The sequence below is a fragment of the Lycium barbarum genome, chromosome 6 (genome assembly GCF_019175385.1).
Source record: "Lycium barbarum isolate Lr01 chromosome 6, ASM1917538v2, whole genome shotgun sequence".
NCBI classification, from domain to species: Eukaryota; Viridiplantae; Streptophyta; class Magnoliopsida; order Solanales; family Solanaceae; genus Lycium; species Lycium barbarum.
In genome coordinates this window covers 132,378,953-132,402,473 of record NC_083342.1, presented here as the reverse complement: position 1 = coordinate 132,402,473, position 23,521 = coordinate 132,378,953, and the positions used below count along the sequence as shown (strand labels likewise).

At 37.9% G+C, this 23,521-nt stretch overlaps 3 protein-coding genes and 2 pseudogenes across 3 annotated transcripts; all 5 read left to right on the top strand.

Moving 5' to 3' along the window:
* The first annotated feature begins 241 nt into the window (after window positions 1-241).
* On the top strand, window positions 242-7,078 carry LOC132599099 (uncharacterized). Its single transcript, XM_060312317.1, has 5 exons — window positions 242-395; window positions 1,069-1,146; window positions 1,242-1,286; window positions 6,120-6,217; window positions 6,606-7,078. Exons 2-5 carry the CDS (start codon window positions 1,093-1,095, stop codon window positions 6,682-6,684), a joined length of 276 nt encoding a protein of 91 aa, XP_060168300.1. The 5' UTR covers window positions 242-395; window positions 1,069-1,092; the 3' UTR covers window positions 6,685-7,078.
* Window positions 7,079-9,654: 2,576 nt separating this feature from the next.
* On the top strand, window positions 9,655-10,667 carry LOC132644704 (protein DMR6-LIKE OXYGENASE 2-like). The gene is made up of 3 exons (XM_060361307.1): window positions 9,655-9,702; window positions 9,866-10,207; window positions 10,318-10,667. Exons 1-3 carry the CDS (start codon window positions 9,655-9,657, stop codon window positions 10,579-10,581), a joined length of 654 nt encoding a protein of 217 aa, XP_060217290.1. The 3' UTR covers window positions 10,582-10,667.
* A 188-nt stretch (window positions 10,668-10,855) lies between these two features.
* LOC132599096 (protein DMR6-LIKE OXYGENASE 2-like) lies at window positions 10,856-12,872 on the top strand. The gene is made up of 3 exons (XM_060312315.1): window positions 10,856-11,562; window positions 11,988-12,315; window positions 12,403-12,872. The coding sequence occupies exons 1-3, from the start codon at window positions 10,952-10,954 to the stop codon at window positions 12,655-12,657; spliced, it is 1,194 nt and encodes a 397-aa protein (XP_060168298.1). The 5' UTR covers window positions 10,856-10,951; the 3' UTR covers window positions 12,658-12,872.
* A 1,008-nt stretch (window positions 12,873-13,880) lies between these two features.
* On the top strand, window positions 13,881-16,537 carry LOC132599100 (methyl jasmonate esterase 1-like; annotated as a pseudogene).
* A 206-nt stretch (window positions 16,538-16,743) lies between these two features.
* LOC132599097 (methyl jasmonate esterase 1-like) lies at window positions 16,744-17,956 on the top strand (annotated as a pseudogene).
* Window positions 17,957-23,521: the final 5,565 nt, after the last annotated feature.

Below are 23,521 nucleotides of genomic sequence, written 5' to 3'. Positions count from 1 at the left end.
TCTTAACTGAATCATAGTACAGGAGTGTTTAGTGTAGTTAACCCCCAAGAAAAAACACAATTTGGAACTTCCATTATTCTGACTAAAAGAAAAATAATTAAATCAAGAGTTAATAAAAGTGATAACATTATGGGGGTGTAAGTGCAGGATTTCATTATATAAGGGGTATAAGTGTTTAATTTTAAAATTTAAGGGTTCATCTATAAGTGATTCATAGTACAAGAGTGTTTAGTGTAGTTAACCTAAACAAACAAAATACACAATTTAGAAACTTCATTATTTTGACTTAAAAAAAAGCTTTAAGAGAGGTTTAGTTTAGTTAAATCTTGTGTAAGCGAGGTTCAATATTGTCGCAGGGCGACAAGGAACTTGGAATCGTTATTCAAAACCCCCAGGTATACCCTTTCATTTCATTTCCTATACTACAATCCAAATGAATCTTCATACTCTCCACTTTAGAGTGTTTGCTTCGACTGTGATATTTACTGCCATTCATTAGATTTGGTTTGGTTCATTCTTGAACATATTAATTTGGCAGTTTCGCAAATTACAGAGAGGGTTGTGTTAGGTTGACAGTGTAAAATACTCTTATTATAGAGGATTTTTGTTGCCGTCTTCATGTTATTTAGGATTAAAGTGTAGTTAATTGATTGATTATTGTATGGAAGATTTGGTTTTGTGGATTTCAAAATCTTCCTGATATTCAGTGCACTCAAGCTGTTTGATGAAATGGCTGATAATCATGTTCATTGACCTGGAACTCATCCCTTTTCCGTAGTAGTTGCATAAATTTTACTCCTAATTATTATATTGGACGAAAAGTTTACAACTTTTGAAAAGTTTATATGCCCACAGCATGTAACGTTAAATGAATGTCAAAATCATTTGTATTGTGGGATTCTGTTGTTCTTACTTAGTCTTCAAGTATTTTTTTTCTTTTCACAAAAATAACTGTAAGTTGTGCAAAAGGATTTCAATTTTGAGGATTTTGAATTCATTAAGTTGGAATCAATCTTGAAAACTAAATCCCCTCATCCAAACATGGCTTATATCTCTGTTTTTCCATAGGAACCGTTTCAACCGAGTTGCATAATGCCGACTCTCCAAGCATCATTGCCTCCTGAACTAGCCAACAATGCTATCCGAGTTAGTAACTGTTAGCTATTTGAATATATGCAGCCTCTAGAATTGCTTTGAATGTGATTTAAGAATGCATTTCTTTCTTTTGCTTTGTCTCTTAGCTTTATCGGGAGTGTCTCCGACGAGCAAAATACATTGGCAGTAAGGTATGTTTTTCTTCTTTGTTGCTCTGAAATTATATTAGTTGTGTTAGTTGTTTTCTAAAAACTCTCTTTCTTCTTTTGCCCACGATTCAGTTAGGTTTGATAGTCCTAACATGTGGTCTTTAAAATTCAAATGCGTGAATAGTTGGTTGATTCTAGGCGCAATCTGTTTATATGATCTAAGATTCTGTTTATGGTATTAATTTCTTTAGTTCCATCTCATGTTATTAGTTAACTCCACGACACATTGGCCTTCCTCACACCCTCGAGTGAACCCTATAGTTCTGAAGGTGTGCTTGCTCTGGAGAACAAGGATGACTTTTATCTCCAGATGAATTTATTAGGTGAAATCTAAATTTCACTTGTGGCATTATGCTCTCGGGTTTGACAATTACTTCAAACTGTAGTTTTCGTGAGAGGAAGTAAGGAATGTCTTATGCTTCATTTCCCATAGGGGAGATGACGTGCTTTAGCAAGAGAAGAAAAAGAGGGAAAAAGAAAAGGTATATTAGCAGTTTTTTTTTTTTTTTAAAAAGCCAAAAAAAGAAAAGGTCGATGCCCGTTACAATGTTCTGTTTAAAATCGAAATGTTAGCTGGAATGGGGTTAAGGAGCAAAAACTTGACTTAATCTGGACTTGTTTGGCTTTGTGCCTAGACAGCTTGCATTTCGTAAAAATAAAAAAGACTAAGACACCCCCTTTTTTTCTTTTGATTTATGCTGCATCAGTCCCATAGAATGGGGTAGATAGGAGTTAATCAGTAATGGGAAGGCGTTTACCTTAAACCTTCCTTTTGGGGTCAAAAAGAGTGGTCAAGATTATGCTGGCTTGTGATTTTACTGTCTGGAAAGAGGAGGTGGGGTGAAGAAAAGAATAGGAAGTTCTGCCATTATCATTAATTGGAGACATCAAATGGTGCAAGTGTAAAATTAGAATGCAGAATCAATACCCTACTGTAAATTGAAGCCAGTGCGAGATTCTTGAATTTAAATTGCCTAAATTACTCCTTTGTTTACTTTGTGCATTGAAATTTGAATTCAAAACAGATGGAGTTATACTAACAACACCAAGTACTTTTTCTGTTGTCGAGAGTGTGGCTGTATGCCATTGGAATATGTAAGACATGGATTAATTTTATTTTTAATTTTTTATGAAATAAGTAGATTCATTCAAAGGCATCAAGAAGATGCAAGTGTTACAAGGATAGATTAGTTAAGCTCCCAAAAATAAGGATTTGTAGCTTCTTTCTAAGCAACAGAGCTAACAAAATCCAGGAAGAGTTCTAAGTTATTTACTGTGGTCAGTTTGGACCAACTAAAAAGGCTAACTAGACATCTGCCTCGCAACATATTACTAGAAGATGAGATTCCATCATAAACATATTGTGTTCCTCTCTGTCCATAGACACCAAAAGAGAACACCAGGGAAGGGATCATCTTCCAGATACTCTTGATGGCTTTGTCAACTTCCCGTGACAACTTTCGTGAACATCCCTAACAGAGAAGGGCATGACCCAGGAAAGACCAAAAAGACAGCAAAACATATTCCAAAGGTCTGAGGCAACTGCGCAGTGCAGTAGCAGGTGGTTGACAGTTTCTGTGTGCTTGTGGCAGAAGTAGCATCTGTTGGCAAGTTGGATTTTCCTTTTGGAGAGATTATCTTGTGTGAGGCATGAGTTGTGTAGTGCAGTCTAGCTGAAAGAGATAACTTCCATAGGTAATTTAGTCTTGCATATATGCTTCCATGGCCATTGTCAATCAATGGGTTCCTTGAGCATAAGTTGTGATAGCCTTCCTTGACTGTGTAGTGACCTTTTTGTGAGTTACCCCATTTCAATCTATCAGGCTCTTGGGGTGAAAAGAAGCAAGGCTGCAATTTGGCAAAAAGGGCCAACATGTCATTAAGTTCCTAGTAATGTAGGTTTCTCCAGTGTTATCAAAAGCGAAAAGCGCAAAAAAGCTCTAAGGTTATCTGGGGCTTTAATCGCAAAGCGCAAATAAAGTGTGGGCTTTAGTGAAAAAAAAAGCGCAATGGTGCAAAATTACAAATATATGTATTTTAGTCCAAGACTAATAATAGTAAGCATGAATAACAAATATATGGACAAAGAAATTGTAAAAACATTAAGATAAAGTGAAATATCAATTATGTAGTGTCACCTCTTCAAGAGAGGCTCAATGGCAAGGAAAAGTATGTCTTAGAGCCTTGATGACGACACTGAAGTGCACATAAAGCGAGGCGAAGCGTTCAACATGTTTTGAGCCTCGCTTCAGGGGTTAAGCGCGCCTTTGACAACACTCGGTTTCTCCTGAAACTTAGGCCCCAAATGTCTTCTAATCTGTTGGAGGCTATGGTTGAATCTAGTCCAGCTGCAATGATGAATTCCTCAGCCAAAGTTGTATCTCCCAACCATCTGTCCTTCCAAAATTTGACATGAGAGCCATTCCTCACTCTAAATGTGATGTTCTCAGCAAAATCAGGCCAATGTTTAATGATGCCTTTCCATAGGCCAACTCCATAGTAGCTGCTGAAGTTTTTGTGCACCAGTGATTAAGCTCACCATGTTTAGCTTTGATCACCTCTTTCCACAGTCCAATGTCTTCAGTTCCTTACCCTCCATAACCATTTCATCATCATGCTTTTATTGTGAGCTGCAAAATCTTTGATACCCAGACCTCCTTGGGATTTAGGTTGTGTAACTTTTTTCCCATTTAAGCAAATGAAACTTATGATCCTCACTGTTAACTTCCCATAGAAAATTCCTTCTAATTCTGTCAAGCTCTTCGAGAACTTCTGCTGCAATAGGGAAAAGGGACATTTGATAAGTGGGGATGCTGTCCATTACACTGTTAATCAATGTTACCCTTCCTCCAAGAGAAAGATACTGCATTTGCCAGCCTTTTTTCAAACTTCTCAATTATTCCCGACCAGATCTCATTAGCCTTGAATTTTGCACCTAAAGGCAGCCCAAGATAAGTTGTTGGAAAGGAGCCTGTGTTGCAACTCATGATCTCTGCTAGCTGTGTCAGATTGTGCACTGAATTTACAGGATAGATAGTGCTTTTTGACATATTTGTATGTAGGCCATAGTCCTTCAAAGATGTACAGAATCAAGTTTAGCTTAATCACTTGTGATCTATCTGCCCCACAGAATAGCAAATTGTCATATGCATAAAGGCGATTTGAAAAGTGAAACTGTGATAGGGTTTCCAGTAGGACTGCCTACTGTGAAGCCTTCAATCCATTGCTGTTGACATGATTTTTGAAGCATCTTGCTAAGACCCTCCATAGCTAGGATGAAAAGAAAGGGCGAGAGGGGTCTCCCTGCCTTAGCCCTTTTTGAGGAGAGAAAAACCTACAGGCCCTCTGTTATTGAGCACAGACTATTTTACTGTTGTCAGACTGAATTTGAGCCACCTATTCCCAAATCCCATCCTTTGATGCTAAATCTGTACAACAATAAGAAATGACTTCAAGCATGCTAAATCCTTTGATGACATGCCTGTTTGGAATATGGTACTTAATAGAGAACCTACCATATCCCTTCATGTTTCCTTTGGTCGTCTCTTTAAGATTCCTCACTTTTCTCAAAGACAAAAGAGATGAGGTAGAATACTTGGATGTGGCATGTGACTTAAAGCCTAGGCTTAACTCACCTCTCTTTAGGCTTCAATTTTGTCTGCGGGATGGGTTTGCCTTAGTTTGTTTTTATTTTCATAAGATCAGTGTGCCTTATTTTTCTTCACATCTAGGGGAAAGGCAGCTCTATGTATTCTGGATTAGAAGGGGAATGAGAGATCATTATTCATGTCCTTTTCTCATTACTTGTCAGACTCAAGCATTACCCACAAAAAGAAAGAAAGATTAGCTCCTTTTTGTCTTCCATGGATGGTTGCTCAGTTTTACTTGCATCAGCAGTAAAGATTTACAGTTTTGCATTGGCCTCATGCCATCTCCCTGAAGATTTGAAGTTTTTATCTTCCTTATAAATAAATTCCTTAAACTTTTGAGAAGTGCCTTAACAATTTCCACCCCCAATCCCACATTGCCTCCCCGAAAAAATAAAAGAACGTAACTTGTCATATGTTAAGAGTCCCACATCGAATATGGGATGGGTAATTGGTCTCCTTATATGGACTTGGACAATTCTCACCCTATGAGCTAGCTTTTGGGGTTGAGTTAGGCTCAAGATCCATTTTTTTACATGGTATCAGAGCCAGACTCATCCCAAATCTTTGTTCACCGATGTTGGACCACCATATTATACTGTCAACGCCCCATTTAACGAGGTGTGGGCATGCGGGGGAGTGTTAAAAGTTCCACATCAGATATGGGATGGATAATTGGTCTCCTTATATGGACTTGGACAATCATCATTGTATGAGCTAGCTTTTGGGGTTGAGTTAGGCCCATGATCCATTTCTTTGCATCATATATTTGTCTTTTCTACTTGTTATAGAGCTGCTTCCCCCAACATTGGACACTGGACACTGGACTTTTTAACTCGGACATCGGGCATGAGGAAAACTTATTGCGTGAAAAAACGTAGAATCAATTGAAGCACCGGCAAAAGAGCTACACTTTTTCTTCTATGGCACGGAACTGTCATTTTGCTTGCTTACGATGATTCCTTAGCTGAGATAGGTTTAGACAAATTCATTAGTTGTGCATCCATTTTCGTTTCAAATGATAATTGACTTGTTTGAACTGAGAGGTGTTCCAACAACATAAAGATATAAATTTATTTTAAGATATAAATATAAATAAATTCCATTTGATAGATTGTCTTTCGAGAACTAGCTACTTATATAGCTTTGCCTGTCCTTAAATTTGCAGCAACATAACACAGAGCTTCTTGTTGGTATGGTGAGACAGCAGTTCAAAAAGAATATGCATGAGACTAATCCGGATAAAATTCAGAAATTGAAAGATGAGTAAGTTCATTCTGTCTTGTTCTTTTTTGCTTTTTTGTTTTTCAAAACAAAATGTCTTCCAGACTGGTGGGAATTTTCTAATGATTTTAACTTAGATATTAGCATCATGAACCGCCTTCTTCAACAATTTTCTGTCTCATCCGCTATGGCTGTTTGGTACTCCAATCCTCCTCTTGCAGTTGAAAAATACTTGTAGGACTACATAAAGTTCTTTGACCTACTGTTCCTCCAAAACTTGATATACCTACACTACGTCCTGATTCTACCTACTTGCTGCATTTTCTTATTTATAAAAGTTTACTTACTTCTTGGAGAAAAAAATCATTCCCATTGCCATCTCTGAAAAAATTGGTTTTACTGAGGACATTGTCTGCCTTTGGTATTGCAGTGCTGCGCGAGGGCTCATAAATCACATGCTGCATGAATCTGAGAAGTTGACTGGCCGGAAATTCAGCCAGAGTTCTTGACTTTGCCTGTTAGCAAACTGCTACGAGGAATTCCAAGATACCAGTTTTTTAGCATAATTTATGCAGAGACAATAAAGTTGAGTTTTTCTGATGAGCTCACTACAACCTTGAGGATATGGCATCATTTCTGATTATGCTGGATTATATTTTTTTTATGCAATTGATCAATGAGGATCCCGGAATAATTAAAATATGCTCTGTTCTAAAATTAACACTTGTCACTTTAAGGCTCAACTTTTTCCTTCTTTTTTTCCCCCACCTGGGAGAGTCTGGCTTTATATTTGTCCGGAGTCCAGAAGTTTTCTTTTAGAATACTTTTCCATACCTTTGAGTTACAGAACCTTCACCTGTAATAGTTGTAGTGTCTAAATTAATAAAGTATTTTAATGATGAATATATTTGCGTTAGTTTTTCCTTATTAGTTAATTGGCCTGAAACTGAAAATCATGAAGTGACAACTTTTGGAAATACTGAATATGACACAAACTGCCTTGTTTATAGAGGAGTCGTCACGTAACTTCAAAGTACAATCATGTGGCAAGACCTGCCAAATCGTGTTAATGAATCACACGTAAAGATATTTATAACACACATAGAGCTAATGGTATTTCGTAACTATTTGATTGGGCAGCTGCTCGTAGACAGCCTATATTGTAAATATGCAGTTACATATAATTCAGCCAAGGTAATAGGAATTAGACCTAACGCGATTCCAAATAAGAAAACTTTGATCATTTTTGTTTGTTTGAAAAGAGAAAAATAAGAGGTAATAGTCTCCCTGTTTTTTGTTCCATTTTCAAGTCCCTAAACTTATGAAGTCTTGTTTCTGTAGTGGATCAATTCGTTTGTAGTGGATCAATTCGTTAACATACCACCAAGCCACTTTTTATTAACATAATGTAACCGAGCCGTTATTGCAGCGACATTTCTGATTTTACCATCAGTCCCTAAGAAACAAATTTACACAGAGAACCAGAAAGAGGGAGGCATCTGTTTGGGCAATCTCGTTCAAAGTGCCCTTTCTTGCCGCAGCCCCAACAATCTGCATTCTTCTTGTTCACACGAGACTTTGATCTGTGCTTTGATTTGTTCCTTCCCTGATGGCTAGTCTGGCCTCTCACAAAGAGCCCACTTGCCTTATTATCTCTGTTTCCTTCAAAATGCCTCCTCACATCACTAGAGTTAAGTGCTTGCCGCACTTGCTCAAGGTTGATAGGCTCCTTGCTGTACATCATTGAATTCTCGATATCACGATATCCTGAAGTCAATGAAAGCGTCTTCTCGTCCTTTTTAATTCCTGCAATCTGTAAGTCCATGACAATTTTATTGAACGTGTCTAAATGATCTTGTAACGTAGTACCTGACCCCATCTTAAATGTGTGAAGATGCCGTTGTAACAACATCCTTGTTGTCACCGATCGGTCCTGGTAAAGCCCTTGTAGCTTGTTCCATAAGTGCTTGGCCGTCTCGTCGGTACTTGTACTCACTTCACAAAGCACGTTAGGTGCAAGGGACAGTTGGATTACACTCAATGCATCTCCTTCAATCTTCTCCTTGTCGGAAGCCGATGTACCATCGGGATACTTTCCGTCAATAGCATGATTGAACCTTCCTTTCGCATTAACGCCATCATCTGGATCTTCCAGATATTGAAGTTGTTGCGTCCACTGAATCTATCAATTTCAAACTTCATGGAACTCATCTTTTTTTTTTGTTCTTCCTCCTAGGATCTTCAAAGATTCCTAACACTCTGATACCAATTGTTAGCGGAAACATAAAAGAAAGAACACAAGATTTAACGTGGTTCGGATCAAAATGATCCTACGTCCACCAGAGAACAGTTGCCTTTATATTATTAACAAAGGAAGGGGAGATTTCCCAATTACACCTAAGAGAATTGCTCTCTCAACTCTCTACTCACTACAATGTATTGTATGACTTTTGGGATGCTAAACAAAGAAGAATTGCCTCTCATTTTATAGGCATAAAATGACTTGGGCTCCAAGTGTGCTACATGAGCTCTTCAATTCTCCTTCACATCTTAACAGTCTTTGGCTCCGAGCAATGCATCCTTTGACTCCAAGTATCCTTTGGCTCCAAGTAATTGAGCATTCTTTGGCTCCAAGTAATTGAACATCCTTTGGCTCAAAGTAATAGAAAATCATCCAACACATGAGTTTTTCTGTCACATAACAAAAACCAACTCTTTCACAATCTTTTATTGAGCAAACACAATCAAGGAATAGACAACAAGAAAATCACAATGCAATGCTCATGCATGAAAATGTATTGGTTAGTTCTCCCTATACCTTTATCCCTTCAGACTTGTATAATTTGGGAGTGCTGTCTTCCATTCTTCATATGGTGCACTTGTACGATATCTCCATCAACTCTTAGCTACAGATAAAGTCTACTTTCCTTTTGTGTTTTTATTTAAAGGAAAGAAATAACTTCCATTTTTATTGACAAATTCAAGTCTTAGCCTTTGGCACATGGACATTCTCCTCTGGTACTAATATTTGGAACGTTTAAGAAAAGACAAGTATCTTCTTATTTTGGCTCTCTCTTGTCCAGATATGGGCTGTAATAAGTAGTAATTCTTACAGTCGGACTTTATTTGCACTGATCTTTGTAAACCTTGTTAAGTACATTATGACATTATGTTGAACATCATTAATCACGGCTGCCTTTCGCTCTTCATCTTGCTCGTAGTTTACAAATTGGGACTACTTTTCTCCAAGCCAGTATTTTATCAGTTGCAATGTTTAGCAAGTACAAGATATTTCTAAACCTGATTGAGGAGTGAGTCATGTGTTCAGATTCATGTTGGGGTAAATGCAGCCTAGATGTAAGACTATTCGAAATTATGCATTGGTAACAAATTGTTATCCATTAAGCGAAGGAAATCTTATTTAGTGGCGACGGGTATGAACTTAGTATTAGTAGATTTTTTTTTCTATGATTGATCATATGATTGAAGTTGAAAGGCAGTTGGTGGGGAAATCCACTGCCCCTATAGTGAGCTCCCTCGGTCTAATTGGCTACTGAGTGCCCCCATTGTTTTCCCTTTTTCAGTATTTCTAGAAGTACGACGTATCTTAGATAGTATTCCACACTTGCTGACTTAAAATTCTGGACTCACAGCTGCTTTTATAAATGTTTTTTTGATCTAATCGAGTAGTTTGGACTTTACAGGGAGGCATGTGAAGAATATGCTCGAGGTATTGAGAAACTGTCCTACAAGTTGCTAGAACTTATTGCTCTAAGCTTAGGCCTGTCATCCAAAAGGCTCAATAGCTACTTTAAAGACCAAACAAGTTTTATGCGATTAAATTACTATCCGCTATGCCCAATTCCGGAATTGGCTTTGGGGGTTGGCCGGCACAAAGATTCTCCTGCCCTGACCGTCCTTGCTCAAGATGATGTTGGAGGCCTCGAGGTGAAACGCAAAACAGATGGCGAATGGATACAAGTTAAACCAACTCCAGATGCTTATATTGTTAATGTTGGTGACATAATTCAGGTATGACTTTTGTATCATGCTGCCTAATTCTTGATAGAAAAGCACAATACTTTCATTGAGCCGAACACCATTTTGTTGATCGACTGGAATTTTTTTTTTTTTTTTTACAGGTTTGGAGCAATGACAGATATGAAAGCGTGGAACATAGGGTAGTAGCAAGCTCCAAGAAAGAGAGATTTTCTATTCCATTTTTCTTCAGCCCATCTCACTATGTAATGGTGGAGCCTCTGGAGGAACTGATAAGTGAAGAAAGTCCAGCAAAATACAAGGCTTACAACTGGGGCAAATTTAAAACTACAAGAAACCTTAGTAATTTCAAGAAACTTAATGTTGAAAACATTCAAATATATCATTTTAGAATTGGTGACCTGTAATGACAAAGTTAGTCTGTGAGAAGTCTTGTAATATTAAGCTGTCGTTCTCGGCTGGACAGAAATAAAATGGTAGTCTTTTTCTTCTAGATGGTTTGCTCATCTTACTAATCTTAAGTCATTATTGAGAATCACAAGTTAATGATTTGTGGATCCAACAAGATACGCCTGTGAAAGGTACTAATTACCCACTTTTATTATTTATTCTTCTAAAGTTATGGTTATGGTTCTCTCCATCATGTCCCACTTCAGAAATCTAGTATCCATACACATAATAGTGGGAACAGGAACAGTACTAAAATTAGCATCAATAATACAACATGAAAACAAATTATATCTGGCGACGTGGTCCTTTAAGATATAGGCGTCTGTCATGTTTATAATTATAAAACCTCAGCAACCTGAAGCAATTTTATGGCAAAGCCTTTCCAGTGTCCAAAATTTATCACACCTATGTGATTGTGACTCTAAAAGAAGAACTCAGCACCTACCGAATAATTCAGCCATGGGAGAAGTTGACTCAGCTTTCATCCAAGCTATTGAACACAGGCCTAAACTCACCATAACTGAAGCAGAGGGTATTCCAGTTATTGACCTCTCAATACTCAATTCTCCAGATATCTCCATTGAGAAAGATTGCAAGAAATTAGCAAGTCTAGTAGCTGAGGTAAAAGATGCATGCAAGAAGTGGGGATTCTTCCAAGTGATCAATCATGGGGTGTCCTTAGAGTGCAGGGAAAAGATTGATTTGGCATCAAGAAAGTTCTTTGCTTTGTCTAAAGAGGAAAAGAGAAAAGTGAAGAGAGATGAGCTGAACTCAATGGGATATTATGATACTGAGCTCACCAAAAATGTTAGGGACTGGAAAGAAGTCTTTGATTTTACTGTGGAGAATCCAACTATTACACCACTTTCTCATGAGCCTGATGACAAGGAGCTCAAGGAGTTGCACAACCAATGGCCTGAGTACCCTCCAGATTTAAGGTAATATTCTTTTTTAAACTAACAATTTAATAAAGGGAAAAAGGTCAAAATACCCCTCTAATATACGGAATTTCTTATACTTTTGGGTCATTTGTACCCTTGTCGTTAGTAAATCATGTCGCCTTTTCCCTTGAGCTCAACCGTAGTATAACAGAGGATACTTTTAAACCATAGTCAAAAGTAGAGGGGTAAGGTCACCTTTGTCCCTAAGTATTTTGACACGTTGAGTCCATCCAGTCACTGTTGGAGCTTCTTTAAAGTGGAACGAAAACCAAAATGACTTGCCAATGTCAACGGTATGATTGGTTCAAAAGTATGACGGAAGGTTAAATTAAAAAAATTCACATAGTAGAGGGTAAACTGAGACCATTTCTGCTTAATAAAACACGAAGCTGACTGAGATTTATTTACAATTGTTTTTTCAGGGAGGTGTGTGAAGAGTATGTTCAAGAATTGCAAAAGTTGTCTTACAAGTTACTGGAACTGATCTCCCTCAGTTTAGGCTTGCCAGCAAAAAGGATGAATGGGTTCTTTAAAGACCAAACTAGTTTTGTAAGGCTGAATCACTATCCTCCTTGTCCTGTCCCTCATCTGGCTTTAGGAGTTGGTAGACACAAAGATGCAGGTGGACTCACCATTCTAGCTCAAGACGATATTGGAGGGCTTGAAGTTAAGAGGAAAACTGATGGAGAATGGATTAGAGTTAAACCTACTCCTGATGCTTACATTATAAATGTTGGTGACACTATTCAGGTATGCTTATCAAAGAAATAGGTTATAGAACAAAAAAAAACTATATTGTTGATATATAATTGGTAAATGATCACAATGCTTATTCAGGTTTGGAGCAATGATGAATATGATAGTGTGGAACACCGGGTGGTGGTGAATTCTGAAAGGGAAAGGTTTTCAATTCCATTCTTCTTTAATCCATCACACGATACTTGGATAGGACCCTTGGAGGAGCTGGTCAATGAGAAGAACCCTGCAAAGTATAAGGCCTATAATTGGGGAATGCTTTTCACTCATCGGAAGAACAGCAATTTCAAGAAGCGTGATGATGAAAACCTTCAAATTCATCATTTCAAGGCTTGAAACAAATCATTATTGTGTTTACCCATAGTCTGGCTTCTTTAAGTAAACGTGTCATGTGATATAAATAACAACTACTGCAAAGATACATTTTTATTTTCTGTGATTGGCTTAAGTAATAGATTACCCTTTTTCTATCTGTCTATTTGTAATGAAACACTGAATCTTCCTATAAGAGAACTCCCAGCTATGAACTGATACTAGAGCAATGAGAGAAAGAGAGGATTGGTGTAAAATGCATTATAATTATTCTCATCTTAGATTCCAAAGGTTTATATGTATATATCAGTTCTGGAAACATCTGAGCAGCCTCACCATATTTTGACTAAGTGAAATGTCAAAGGAACAACACCCACTTAAAATATTATCACATTACTTAAGCTGACACTAAGCTGCTTTAGCTCAAAATTTTCCTTGGATTGCAAGTCAACTGAAGACATTTATCATGTGCCTTTTGGTAAAAGAGAGCAGGATGATAAGGAGAAGATAATGTTTGTTGATCCTCCGATCTGTTCTGTTGTCCTTCTCCAATTTGGTAATGCAAAAAGTTCAGAGCAGGAATGTTCTATATGTTGTTAGAACTTTTTGTTAGTTCATGATTCATGCGTTGGAGTTTGGTCTTGGTAAGATCTTCAGGACATAAAATACCAGCTATCAGCTCTGCTGCTTGAAGGATTAAACCTTCGTAGGTGCTTGATGTTCCATCTATTCGACTAATTTATGCTGCTGATGCACTTCATGGCTTCTCGCTGGTCATAGTCTTGGTGGACTGGGTTTTTTTTTTGGGCAACGGAAAACTTTCCAGAGATGATTTCTGTTGCTTTTCTTTGTTACTGCTGCATGATGCCTGATACAACTCTCAGGTTTTGCCCTCATGAAAGAGTTTAAAATGTGCTCTTAATTTCTTGTTCTCATTTTATTTACTGAATATACTTAGTTTCAATCTTATGAAGAAAGGATACGATATTGGATGTATTTGTTCCCGTACAGTTAACAATTTTCCTTTTGCCGTTTGATGGTAGCAGTGTCCTCTGCAGATACTTACACTTCTTCCGGTGGACCTAATAAGCCTCCAAAAACATTGATGTTTGGTTCAAAGTTCAAGTAGCCTATGTCTACCAGCTAAGCCTAGCCAGCTGAGAAATATCCTTTTGTTGATATAAATCTCCCAGATCAAGTGGAAGAAGTTGAAGGATCAGATCGTATGGTCATGATGTTAAGTAAGTTGAACTTTTAATTATTTATTCTCTCTTCCTTTAGTTGAATTGGTGATGATTAAACTTCCACGAAGTACATCTATAAAGATCAAATTCCTAAAACAATAGTCAAAGTGGGATTGCTTCTGCACAGAAGTAAGCTAGCAGAAGTCAAACTACTCTAAAAATAGAATGCCTCAAAATAATAGCCAACGTGGCGTTGATTCTGCAGCAGAAACCAATCTCCTCACATTATAAAGTTCCCTTGTAATGGTTCATATTATGTGCTTATTCTTCAAAAGAAGGAAACAAAAAGATATGGAGAGAAGCAAGTTTCTAAAAAGTCTAGTAGTTCTAACTTCTAACATTTCTGTTGCCATATGTAACTGCAACCATGTCAGGGCCTAAATTGCCTAAAGCTAGCAAGCACTTTGTGCTGGTTCATGGGGCTTACCATGGAGCCTGGTGTCGGTACAAGCTTGTGGCGTCTTTAAAAACTTCAGGGCATAATGTAACAGCTCTTGACTTGGGCGCTTCAGGGATCAACCCACAGCAGGCCCTCGAAGTCACACATTTATCGGATTACTTTAGCCCACTAATGGAGTTCATGACTTCTCTTCCAGCAGATGAGAAAGTGGTTCTTGTAGGCCATAGTTTTGGTGGATTCGCCATTTCCAAACCCATGGAAAGCTTCCCCGAAAAAATTTCAGCTGCTGTATTTGTCACTGCTCTAATGCCTGGTCCAACTCTCAATGCGACCACACTCTATATTGAGGTATCAGTTCGTCAACTTTAGCCATGAGACTATTTGTTATGTTTGCTTACACTTTTTACTGTTTGAAACTAAATACACTTCGTTATAGTCATTCAGTGGAGTACTATCTCAACTTGACAATCGTGTTACATACAATAATGGACCTACCAATCCTCCAACCACCTTCATCCTAGGTCCAAAGTACTTGGCAACTTATCTTTACCAGCGGAGCCCAATTCAGGTAAGCAAAGCATAACACAATATATAATGTAATTGAAATAGCCAGATTCTGTTATTCTGGTCATGAGAATAGAATAGTCCTAAGTGACTTTTTTCTCCAAAAGTTATTAGTAGGCATCACCTTCTCGAACATTTTACTAGTTTATCCAAATTACAGATCTATTCAAGTATTTAATGCAACATCAACATGGAACTGATTTAAATTGTTTTTTTTCTTCATGGTGCTAGCCTGCTAGGATTTGGCGCTGGCCACTACAGTACTAAGGTTATTATATGCTTACACTCTGGAAGATGTTTCTAAGGAGATAGTTCTTTCAAGAAAAAGGTATGGATCAGTTAGGCGAGTGTTCATTGTGTCTGCTGAAGATGAACTTCTAAAGAAGGGATTTCAGCGGAGTATGATTGAAAAGAATCCCCCTGATGAAGTGAAAGAGATCCAGGGCTCTGACCATATGGTCATGATGTCTAAACCCCATGAACTTTTTAAGTTTCTTCTGAGCATTGCTCACAAGTGACTAGCTTCTTGATTATCTTAACACAGCTTGTCATTACGTAGCCAAGAATAAACTTAATTGAAATAAATTATAAATTACTCTTCTTCACACACGTGAAATTGTTGAATCGTCCTTTTTCCCATTGTTAAAATTTCCCACAACTGTTCCCCAAGGGAATCATCTGGGCTAGGGGTGTCAAATGGGGGGGTTGAGTTACTTTTGGGAGTGTCAAAATGAGTTGGACTAATAAATGGATTGGGTCATAACCCGTTTATCAGAATGCAAGCCTTATTTTGTCTCAGGACTTATCACTAGCAATCATATTATTAGAATCACTGTATTTGTACAATGAAAAGACATTGCAAAGAAACTTTGTCACAGAAGAATTATGGATTGGTTACCTGATAAGATATGGTAGGCCCAATAGACAACAATGTAATATTGATAGAATCTGCCAAATCAAGTGGAAGAAATTGAAGGATCAGATTAACATGGTCATGGTGTAAAGCCTATTGAGCTTTTTAATTATTTATTCTCTCCTCCTCTAGTTGACTTGGTGAATAATAACTTCCAAGAAACACATTGAATTTAAAAGTATAATTCATGTATTACCTAACATGGGCTTGCTTCAGCATGAACTAAGTTAGCAAAAGTCAAAACTCCTGTAATTATAAAACTGCATTGCAATGGTTCATACTTTGTGCTCATTCTTCCAAGGAAGGAAAAAAGATATGGAGAAAAGCAACTTTCTAACAAGTCTTGTTCTAATGCTTCTGTTGTCATATGTAAATGCATCAATGTCAGGGCCTAAATGGCCTAAAACTAGCAAGCACTTTGTGCTAGTTCACGGGGCTTGCCATGGAGCTTGGTCTTGGTACAAGATTATGGCAACAACAACAACAACCCAGTGAAATCCCACAACGTGGGGTCTGGGGAGGGTAGAGTGTACGCAGACCTTACTCCTACCAAGGTAGGATGGCTGTTTCCGAGAGACCCTCGACTCAATAAAAACATAAAAAGAGGTCAGATACGGCTAAGAGATTCAAAGCGATATGGAAATGAAGTAACGCAAGCGACACAGATAACATAGAATAATCAAAGCACAGGAAATAACAGATAATAGCATAATAGCATAAATTAGAGCACAAGAAATTATACTACGATAATGCGACTATTAATAAGGCAGGGTAATGAGACTATCTACTAGCCTTCTACCCTAATATGGGTCCTCCAAACCCTCCTATCTAAGGTCATGTCCTCGGTAAGCTGTAACTGCGCCATGTCGTGTCTAATTACCTCTCCCCAATACTTCTTTGGCCTACCCCTACCTCGTCTGAAACCATCCATGGCCAACCTCTCACACCTCCGCACTGGGGCATCCGTGTCTCTCCTCTTCACATGCCCAAACCATCTCAAGATTATGGCGTTGATAGAAAATTCAGGGCATAATGTAACAGCTCTTGACTTGGGTGCTTAAGGGGTCAACCCGAAACAGGTCCTCGAAGTCCCACATTTATCGGATTACTTTAGTCCACTAATGGAGTTCATGGCTTCTCTTCCTGCACATGAAAAAGTAATTCTTGTAGGCCAATGTCTTGGTGGATTCGCCATTTCTAAGGCCATGGAAAGCTTTTTCCAGAAAAGATTTCAGTTGCTGTATTTGTAACTGCTCTAATGCCTGGTCCAACTCTCAATGCAACTACCATCTTTACTGATATGGTACACTTCTTCCATATTGCCAACTTTATCCAATGATATGATCTGTTATGTTAGCTTACACGTTTTCATGTTTGAATTTTTTATACTTCATTATAGCCATCCAGGGGAGCAATATCTGCAACTGATAATCGTGTTACATACGATAATGGACCTACAAATCCTCCAACAACCTTCAGCTTTGGTCCGGAGTGCTTGGCTAGTTATCTTTATCAGCTGAGCCCAATTCAGGTGAGCAAAGAGCGCATAGTAAAAATGAAAAATTGAAATAACTGAATATTGGTATTCTGATCATGAGAATAGCCCTTAAATGATTTGTTTCACAAATATTATAGGTATCACCAATTACTTAAACACGACAATAATGGGAACTTCAACTGTCTTTTTTTCTTTCTTGGTATTAGGATTGGGCACTGGCTACTACAGTAGTAAGGCCATTATACTTATACAGTTTGGATGACATGTCAAAGGAGATAGTTCTTTCAAGCAAAAAGTATGGATCAGTTAGGCGAGTGTTCCTAGTGGCCGATGAAGATAAAACTCTACCCAAGGAATTTCAACAGTGGATGATTGAAAAGAATCCACCAGATGAAGTGGAAGAGATCTCAGGCTCTGATCACATGCCCATGGTGTCTAAACCCCTTGAACTTTTTACTCTTCTTCTGAACATTGCTCACAAGTGAAAAGCTTCTTGATTAGCTTAACTCAACTTGTGATTATATAATCAAGAAAAAAAGCGAATTTGAGATAGATTTCCCACTGCTGTTCGCCATGTGAAGTATCTAGGGGCAGTGTTTTACATAAGCAAGTGGTTAAGTTTACTCACATTTTTGCTTCTTCAAACTAATGTAATTGTTCCACTTTTACTTTCTGTGCTTGGGATAACTATTAGATTATCTTTATTTCTGTGTGTTTGTACTGACCCCCTTGAGTCTCCATTAAGGGTCCAAAAAAAGTGTGTGTGAGAGAGGGGAATTTGAAAGAAACACATTCAGATGGCGGTTATGTTAGTTATATAGTGCGCCTTTCTTCCTTCTCTCAATTTGGAAATATTTTTAGTATTTTCTCATGATGACTTGGTCGAGAGAGTACGATACATCGGTATAAAAGTTTCTTTTTTTCTGTGAGCTTGGTTTACTTGTTCGAAGGATGTAGAACTTTACGGAGAGGAATAAATACCGATGAATCTTGGTATCTATTGAAAGAATCGAAAGAATCAAATCAATGAAGGAAAATGAAAAACGTGGATGTAGGCATATTCAAAAAGAAAAAATCAACTCAATCATACTATTCTAAAAGTGGGAAGATCCTAAGTTGAATAGGTGAATTATCAAAATGTCCATTAAAAGCTAAACGACATTTTACCCCACATTCAAGCATTATTCTTATAACGGAAAAGGGCCTAAAATACCCTCGAACTATTGAAAATGGAGCAAAAATACCATCTATCCACCTTTCAGCCCCCAAATACCCTTACCATCCACCTATTGGGTCTAAAATACCCCTATTGCTAACAGAATATTCTGGTCAAACACGTGGCATTTTTTTATTGGTTGACTTATAAAATTAATTAAACTAATTGACCAGATAACCCAAGTGCCCCCACCCCCATACCCCCCCGACCCCCCCCTGTGAATTTTTTTTTTTTTTTTGAAAAAAAAGTTGACATTTTTTTTTGCACCCCACCCCGCACCCCTACCCCCCCCCCCCCCCCGACGCAAAAAAAATTAATATTTTTGAAAAAAAAAAGTTTTGACGTTTGTTTTGGGTTTTTTTAGCTGGGAGGGGAGGGGGGGCGTAGGGGGAGAGTGCGGGGTGGAAAAAAAGTCAACTTGTGCCTTTTAGATTTTTGGGGGGTGGGGGGGGGGGTGCGGGGGAGGTGTAGGGTGCAGGGTGGGGTGCAAAAAAAATATTGTAGTCTACACTTGTGCCTTTTAGATTTTTGGTTGAAAATATACCATGTTTTTTAGGGTGAGATATTTTTTTTTTGGTAACTCAATTACATTAGACATTTTAATTTATCAAGACATTTCACAGTACTTGTGCTTTTTACTAGGAAGTTGAGAAGCGTAACAATATTTTTTTTGCACCCCACCCCGCACCCCGCACCCTACACCTCCCCCCCCCCTCCCAGCTGAAAAAAAAGTTGACTTTTTTTTCCACCCCGCACCCTCCCCCTCCCCCCACCCCCCAAACCCCGCACCCTACGCCCCCCTCCCCTCCCAGCTAAAAAAACCCAAAAAAACGTCAAAACTTTTTTTTTCAAAAATATTAATTTTTTTTGCGTCGGGGGGGGGGGGGGTAGGGGGAGGGGTAGGGTGCGGGGTGGGGTGCAAAAAAAAATGTCAACTTTTTTTTCAAAAAAAAAAAAAAAAATTCACAGGGGGGGGGTCGGGTCGGGGGGTGGGGGCACTATCTGGTCAATATTGCAAAAGTTAATTAGTTTAATTAATTTTATAATCCAACCAATAGAAAAATGACACGTGTTTAATGAAAAGATTATGTTAGTGATAAGGATATTTTAGACCCAATAGGTGGATGATAAGGGTATTTGGAGGCTGAAAGGAGGATGGAGGGTATTTTTGCTCCATTTTCAATAGTTCGAGGGTATTTTAGGCCCTTTTCAGTTCTTATAATATTTTTGTACTAAATAGTAAATTTATCCTCCAACAGATAATAAATAAATTATTTAAATGGGAATTTAACCACTTGATTAATCAATTCATTATGCTTTAAGCTAAACTTTATGAGTTGTAAAATAAAAATATAGACCGGATTCATTTGATCTACATTAATTGTCTTCTTCATTTGCATATTTAATAATGCGTTAAAGAAAGAAGTTTCAAAAGTTAGAAACGTATAGGATTGAATTTAGACAAATATCAGGTGAAATTGATGACACTTCTTTCAACTTCTCCCTGTTCTATGCATAGTTTCAAAAATAAAAATTACTTTATGCCCATTTAAAGAGTTGGATCAGTGAAGTTTACAAAAAAAAAAAAAAAAAACTGATTTTCATTTATAACTTTTAATAATTATGTATTTAGAAGCACAAATCAGTTTTGTTTCTGTCCATCTTCCACAGTAATGGAATGTTTTTACAGTCTTCTCACGTTCTAAATTTTATTCTATGAAATTATCTAAGCCTATTAGATAAGATCATTATCAGATTTCTTTTGCTTCCGTCAAAAATTCTCTTTTCTCCTAAGAATTTGCTGGTTCTTCACAACATGTCACAGGTTAATTTTTTTGTTTTCCCCCCCTTAACTTCTTCTCTTATAATGTTGTATACTTAATAAAATAGTCTATCTTCATTTAATAATGGACCCACTGCCAGAACATTCGATTTTGTGGACTTAAATTTCCTAGAATCCATATGTTTGTTCTTTTTCTTCTTCTTTTTTGCAGTTTGCCGAGCTTAAAGGTATTATTGGTTCAAAACCCTCAACAGTCATGATATTCTTACGTCAAATAACTATATGCACCATTTTCAAACAGGGTCTTTTATATAGACTAGTGTGATGATTCGCGCTTTGCGTGGTTGTTAACAAAAAGTATAATATAATTGAATTTTAATGTCATAAATCATTACGTGTGAATTTGAATAAAAAAGCAAGAAATGTCAAAATCTAGCGGTGTAAACCTACATTGACTATTTTTTTTTTTCTTATCCAAGGTTTTTTCTTTTTCTATTGTTTCTAATTAGTATGAAATCTTCAGAGTTGCATTATGTGTTCTTTTCCATCCATCACTACTGCTATCGTGGCAGAGGCCTTCCAAACGATGATTAAGCAAAGGTAATATTTGAATTGGGTATTGGGTACTACGTCGTGTACTGTTTTTAATTTAAAATTATGTTTAAGATCTCTTTTTTTGGCATATATATTATCCAAATTTTAGAATCTATACCGTGCCGGAGGAAAAATAATACACTGAATAGGTATAACTTAAAACTCATCATAATAATTTTAAAAAATCTACTATTTAAGTCTTATCACTGCATTTACATAAAAGTTAAATATTCATAACATTGCAGTGGAGTAGCAAATTCATCATTATCACCACAAATACACAAAAAAAAAAAAATCACACACACATGTATACACAAATTCATATTCATATCATAAGGAAAATGGGATAGAAGTAAAAAAATTGAGAAAAAAGATAATTGGTTTTTCAAAAATTAAGATCAAATCTTCTAATAATGAAAGCAATAATCAACTAATATCTATACGATGAAGGAATTTCCTTTGCAACATTTATATTCATGGACAATTTATCATATTCTTGACCACCCAATACCCATGAAAAAATTTAAAAATCATAACAAAGAAAAAACAAATCTTACATAAAAAGAATGAAAACCAAAAACTCATAAGGAGCGCATATAAGATATATATGAAGTGAAATTAAGCCGTGAAAATATTTAAATTACACGAAAAAAGAGATATCTATGCATATAGTAAATTTTACCTGAGTCATAAATTTCATTTTTGGTGGAGATACGCAAACGGAAGTAAGCGAAGCATAGTCGGAGTATCTTCAAAAAGACGACAAAATAATTCATTAAGTTGTATCCTTTAAGATAAAAATACAATTCATTAGTTAAATAAAGAACGAAAGGCAAAGAAATTTGAGAGAAAAGGCTGCTTGATCTATTGAGTCCTAGTTTCTACTTAAGTGCATATTGTCACGTCCTTAGTCTTCAACTAAGCGCACGTGCGGCACTTGACAACTCGCTCACGTTCTTGCACAACTTGCTCACGATCTTGCTATGCCAAGTCAGCCTAGATTAGTACACTTAAGATCACTAAGGGAATAGTAATTAAGAAAGACAAGAGAATTTTGCTAGAAGGAAGCTTTGTATTAGAGAGAACTTGAATTGTTTTTCTTGATGATTTTTACAAATGTATGCCCCTCTATTTATACTACTCACCTAGGGGCTAATGGATAAATAATAATTGTTACACAAGTCCCTCTATATTTACAAGTATGCCCCCTCTCTAGAATTCTCTACATGCCTAGAATATTCTAAGGCTTTTCAAGAAAGTCTTCCTAAATATTTTATAAGAATCTAGAGTCTCTCCAAGAAAACTCTCCATGGCTCTAGAATCTTCCCATAAATGCTAGCATCTTTGCCATGTAAGCATCCACGTGTCTAAAATATGTGCTTATGTGGCAAGATGACTTGGAAGGTCATCACATTCTCCCCCACCTGATGTTGCGACGACCGCGGCGCATTGCTGCAACATAAACTCTCGAATCTTGTCTTTAAATTGCCACAAGTCTTCATAACGCTCCCATGTGGCCTCTTCCGGTGGTTGCCCCTTCCAGTGGACGAGGAACATGGTGGTGGCTTTCTGCCCTTGTTTTCGCCTGGCCTGGTAATCAATGATTGCCTCAATTTCCCGATCATGAGAGACGGTGATGGTAATCGGCGCCCGACTCGACTGACCTCGGCTGGGATCATCCTTGTCTTCATGGTATGACTTGAGCACGCTAGCATGGAAGACGGGGTGAATCTTAAGATGAGGCGGTAACTCCAACTTATATGAGATCTTGCCCACCTTGGCAACGATCCTAAACGGCCCCTCATACTTCCGTACCAAGTTCTGATGCACGTCCCGTAGTGTCTTAAACTGCCTTGGATTAAACTTCACCAAAACCATGTCCCCAACCTTATAATCTGTGGGACGACGCTTGCGGTCGGCAAACTTCTTCATCTTCTTTGCTGCCTTATCCAAGTAGGACTTAGCAGTGTCAAGCTGCTCCTCGAACCCCTTGGCCATATGGTAATCCCCCAAACTCTTCCCCTCGAACGCTGCCGGTAGTGAATGTGGAGTTTGTGGTTGCTGGCCTGTGGCTAGCTCAAATGGTGTCCGACCTGTGGACTCACTCCGCTACAGGTTATAGGAGAACTGGGCTAGGTCTAAGAGCCTTGCCCAATCCTTCTGGTGTGCACTCACATAATGCCTCAAATAGCACTCCAACAAAGCATTGACCCGTTCTGTTTGTCCATCCGTTTGTGGGTGGAAACTAGTGGAAAAGTGCAGCTCCGTGCCAAGTATGTCGAACAACTCCCTCCAAAAGTTCCCAGTGAAGCGGGGGTCACGATCACTGATGATATGCCTTGGTAAGCCCCAATATTTGACCACGTTCTTGAAGAATAATTTGGCGGCTTCCTTAGCTGTACATCCTGGTGAAGCGGGCATGAAAGTGGCATATTTCGAAAATCTATCCACGACCACCATGATAGTTCCATAACCGTCGGACTTCGGTAGACAGGTGATAAAGTCCATAGTCACGCTCTCCCATGGACGCTCCGCTATCGGTAGTGGCTCCAAAAGTCCTCTGGGCTTCCTTTGTTCAACCTTGTCTTGTTGGCACACAAGACAAGTCTGGACATAACACTCTATGTCCTCACGCATGTGTGGCCAATAATAGACCGACTCAACCAAGGCTCTAGT